This window comes from Dendrobium catenatum, unplaced genomic scaffold, assembly GCF_001605985.2.
Source record: "Dendrobium catenatum unplaced genomic scaffold, ASM160598v2 fragScaff_scaffold_1165, whole genome shotgun sequence".
Taxonomy (NCBI): Eukaryota; Viridiplantae; Streptophyta; class Magnoliopsida; order Asparagales; family Orchidaceae; genus Dendrobium; species Dendrobium catenatum.
In genome coordinates this window covers 546257-550628 of record NW_021319627.1, presented here as the reverse complement: position 1 = coordinate 550628, position 4372 = coordinate 546257, and the positions used below count along the sequence as shown (strand labels likewise).

At 48.0% G+C, this 4372-nt stretch overlaps 1 protein-coding gene across 1 annotated transcript in view; it reads left to right on the top strand.

The window, feature by feature from the left end:
* Positions 1 to 2211: 2211 nt before the first annotated feature.
* LOC114580657 (translation initiation factor IF-2-like) overlaps positions 2212 to 4372 on the top strand; it is a 3399-nt gene continuing 1238 nt past the window's right edge. Inside the window, exon 1 of the mRNA XM_028698871.1 lies at positions 2212 to 2477. Within this exon, the coding sequence (XP_028554704.1) occupies positions 2212 to 2477 (266 nt within the window). The remainder of the gene's footprint in view (positions 2478 to 4372) is intronic.

The following is a 4372-nucleotide window of genomic DNA, read 5'->3' as shown; positions in this document are numbered from 1 at the left end:
AAGTACATTTTAAGCTATAAGTCCTAATCTACCTAAATCTTGAGCTGACTTGATTTGTAGTTTTGATTTTTGGATCTGAAACGTATAGATAGACAGTCATTAAGAAAAACAAAATATCAGAAATGTGTTATCATCAAAATTATAATTCATGAATATAAATTTGCAATAATGCCATGATGTTGACATGAATGACTTTTGTAGATTTAGAGCAAAATTACCCCCTAGTCAGGAACCCTTTTTCACAGGACGGCGTTAAACTGTTGTTGTCCGAATATCTTACAGAGATAGAGAAATACTAATTTAATGCTCTTAGTTTGTACGAATATCAAACACTAAATCACATAAGAAAGAGGGTGCAATCTAAGTTTAGAAGAAAAGTTAATTTAAAAAAAAATAATATCGAGCCCACCATATTTATATACCTATGCTTAAAATTGCTGGGGGAGCTTGACACCCTTATGTTGTCATTATAATTCTTTGTTAAATTGTTAGACTAAGACATAACATATTGTCGCAATGCTTGTTTGCGTCAGGAGTATTCGCGGCGGTTAGAGAAATTATTATTTACGTCTTTAGCATTGTACAAGATCGGCAGCAGAGATATGGGAGAGAGGGTCTAGCATTTATAGACACAAGATTTTTTACGTGGAAACCCTGTAAAAAGGGTGGAAAAACCACGGGCCTAGCCCAGTTTGAACGAATCCACTAGTATTGCCAGTCGATTACAATGAGACCCTTCTTGGGAGAAGGCCTTTAGCTTGATGTACATCTGATGGAGTACATTACATGATGTAAATACAAGATTACTATCGAGGTAGTTCGTTTGTGTAGAAGGAACTGCAGTTTGGCGTGCGACGTAGGTCAGGAGGACCGTAGTCAGCTGACGACGGAGGATTGTTAGTCGGCGGGCGACGTAGCAGAGCGAGATGTAGTCGGCGGGCGACGGAGGTCGGAGGAGTATTCCTGTGAGCGACATAGTCAGGAGGACCGTATTCAACGGGCACGGATGTCAAAAAGACTGTAGTCGAGCGGGCGACGTTAAGTCAGGAGGACCGTAGTCGGCTGGCGACGTGAGGTCGAAGGACTGTAGCTCTGACGAACGAAGAATCATAGGACAGCATCAGGTTAGAGTCCAGCAATGAAAAGAATGCACTTCGCATAGACGTCCAGCGGAGTCCGATAACCGGTAGAAGTCCGGCGTCGGGTAGAAGCTTGGCGAAGAGTGAAGGTCGACGTCGGTAGAAGTCCGCGCGTCTGTTGGTGGCAGAGAACTCTGGCTTCACTTGGCGGGAGTTCGGCGTCGATGAGGAATTCTTCTTGGTAAATTGGGAAGAATTTCAGCATCCATGGAAGTTGGGCAGATTCTGGCGTTCTCTGAAAATCCGGCAGAGTTCGTGTTTTCAGGCGCAGAAGAGCTCCGGCAGGTGTCGAGGAGGTGAGGATCCTTTTCCCCTTCTCTCTCCTTCTTCTCTCTCTTCACTTGAGCCCCCTGTATGTTGTAGAATGAGGGTCTATTTATAGGTTTTTCTGGAGTGCGATAGCCGTAAATTAGTGTGAGACAAGGTGGCGAATTGTGAGTGGTTTTGGATGGACGCCGATATCGAATCCTTTGATCATGCACCGTTCGTGGTCATTTGAAGGCCTTAATGATGTCGGAATTCAATGATCTTGGGGCTCGTTCGGATGCGTCTCGTCGAGCCGTTCGATTCGAGTATAAGCTCGTCAAAATCGGAGGACCTTTGGTACTAAATTGCGGTTTTGAACTTTCCAACAGCGCTTTGAACCCTTGATTCTGGATCATTTGGGCTCGGTTGGGTTGTCTGGAATCGTTGGGTTCGTATTTTCGAGACGCTCAGTTGACTATAAGCTCGCTGAATCGGAGTTCATATGCTCCCAAAATTAATTTTTTGGAAGTTTCCCGAACTGATTTGCCTCGAGATTCGTGCCCATCAGATAATTTTGTGATGACGTATCAGTTAGCCCCCCTATTTTCGACGTCGAAGCACCAGGAGTCCGAAAATACATGGGTCGACAATTTGTATTGGTCTAACACCAAAAATACTTTCAAAATTAAACATCTTGTTCGAACCTTCCCATAAAAGGCCTCGTTGAGTGGAAAGTGTCATAACGAGTCGGAACGTGCGGGAAAAACTGTCCGGGACCCGAAAACGTCAAATTTGGGCTTTTTCGGGGACGAAATTCGGGCCCGGAATGGACCGGCAGCCGAACCGCCGAACCGGCCGGTCGGCCGCCGCCGCCGCCGCCGCCTCCGCGCGGAACGCCGCCGCTGCTCCCACGCGTCGCCTGGGGCTGGACCGCGCCCGCGCCTGGGCTGTGTGCGCCTGCGGCTGCGTGGCTGCGCCGGCCGGGCCGGCCTGTGTGCTGGGCCAGCTCCGCTGCTGTGCTGCCACCGGCTGGCCGGCCGGCCGTCCTTCTGTGGGCTCGTGCGCTGCTGTGCTGCCAGCGCAGCGATCCGCGTGAAGAGTCCGCGAATCGAAATTTTTTTTTTGAGTCAATTCGCTGCCACCGACTTAGGTGGGGCCCGCTCGTGTAAAGAGGCCGTTTTTTATCTTTTTTGGGTCCAAAAAATCAGAAAAATTCAAAAAAAAAATTAGAAAAAATAGGTATTTCGAAAATGGCAATAACTCCCTCCCATTTTCTTCAAAACCTATAAATAGGCCCCTTAGGCCTTAAGAAAAATTGCTCCTCTCCTCTTCTTCTCCTCTTTTTCTTCTCTTCTTCTCTTCTTCTTCTCCTTTCTTCTTTTCTTCTTCTCCTCTCCCTCTGTTCTTGCTATTGAGGCTTTCCCTCGATTTTTCGAGGCCCTTCTCTTGGCGAGGAACTCCGGAGATTCCCCCTTCTTCTCTTCTCCCTCTGTCCTTGCTATTGAGGCATTCCCTTGATTTTTCGAGGGGCCTCTCTTGGCGAGGAAGTCTGGAGATTTCCTTTTTTTCTCTTCTCATCTCCCTCTGTCCTTGCTATTGAGGATTTCCCTCGATTTTTCGAGGCCCCTCTCTTGGCGAGGAAGTCCGGAGATTTCCCCTTCTTCTCTTCTCCTCTCCCTCTGTCCTTGCTATTGAGGCATTCCCTTGATTTTTTGAGGCCCCTCTCTTCTTTGAGAGATCCTACAGAGGTCTGATGTTAATCAGTTGGTTGGAGATGGAGGTCAGAGAGACCGTTGTAAGGAGGGAGGTTGAAATGATAGGTATACTTCCAGTGTCGGGGAGAAGTATGATGACAGGTAGGAATTCAACGTCGGGTAGTCATACAGCATCGGGAAGAAGACTGATGAAAGTCTATTAACTGGTAGACGTCCGACATCCAGTAGAAGTACGAAGTCGGGAAGAGGTGCAGCATCGGGTAGATGACCGACAAAGGTTTGTCGACGGGCAGAAGTCCAACGACGAGTTGAAGTTCGCTAACGAGCAGAAGTCTGACGACAGGGAGAAGTCCGACGTCGTGTAGAAGTACGGCCTGGGGCAGAAGATCGATGAAAGTTCGTCGACGGGCAGAAGTCCGACGACGAGTAGAAGTCCGCTGACGAGCAGAAGTCTAACGACAAGGAGGAGTCCGACGTCGTGTAGAAGTACGGCCTGGGGCAGAAGACCGATGAAAGTTCATCGATGGGCAGAAGTCCGACGATGAGTAGAAGTCTGCTGACGAGCAGAAGTTTGACTACAAGGAGAAGTCCGACGTCGTGTAGAAGTACGGCCTCGAGCAGAAGACCGATGAATGTTCGTCGACGAGGAGAAGTTTGATGACAAGTAGAAGTCTGCTAACGAGCAGAAGTCTGACATCGAGTAGAAGTCCGCTGACAAGCAGAAGTCAGACGACATGCAGAAGTGCGACGTCAGGTAGAAGTACGACCTCTGGCAGAAGACCGATGAAAGTCCATTGACAGACAGAAGTCCGACGAAGGGTATTAGTCAAACGACAGGAAGAATTCTAGCTTCGGGTATTAGTCCGTCGAAAGTCCTGCAAGGCAAAAGTTCAGCTACAAGAGGAAATTTAAAATCGTGTAGAAATTTAACTTTGTGCAGAAGTCCATTGACGACATTCTGATGACGTTAACCAAGGATGTATAATCTATCCGAGGTTGTTTGTCAGAGCCTTTACTCGATGATGTTAACCGATATTGGATCCGGCAATGATGTAGGACCTGTCCGAGGTTGTATGTCGGAGACTTTGCTCGACGACGTTAACCTGTGTGGAAGAGGTCGGGAGAATCCACCAAGGATGTAGGACCTTTCCGAGGTTGTATGTCGGAGCCTTTGCTCGATGACGTTAACCTGTGTGGAAGAGGTCGGGAGAATCCACCAAGGATGTGAGACCCCTTGATTGGGAGAGGGCGAATGCCGCGTGTATCCCGAAT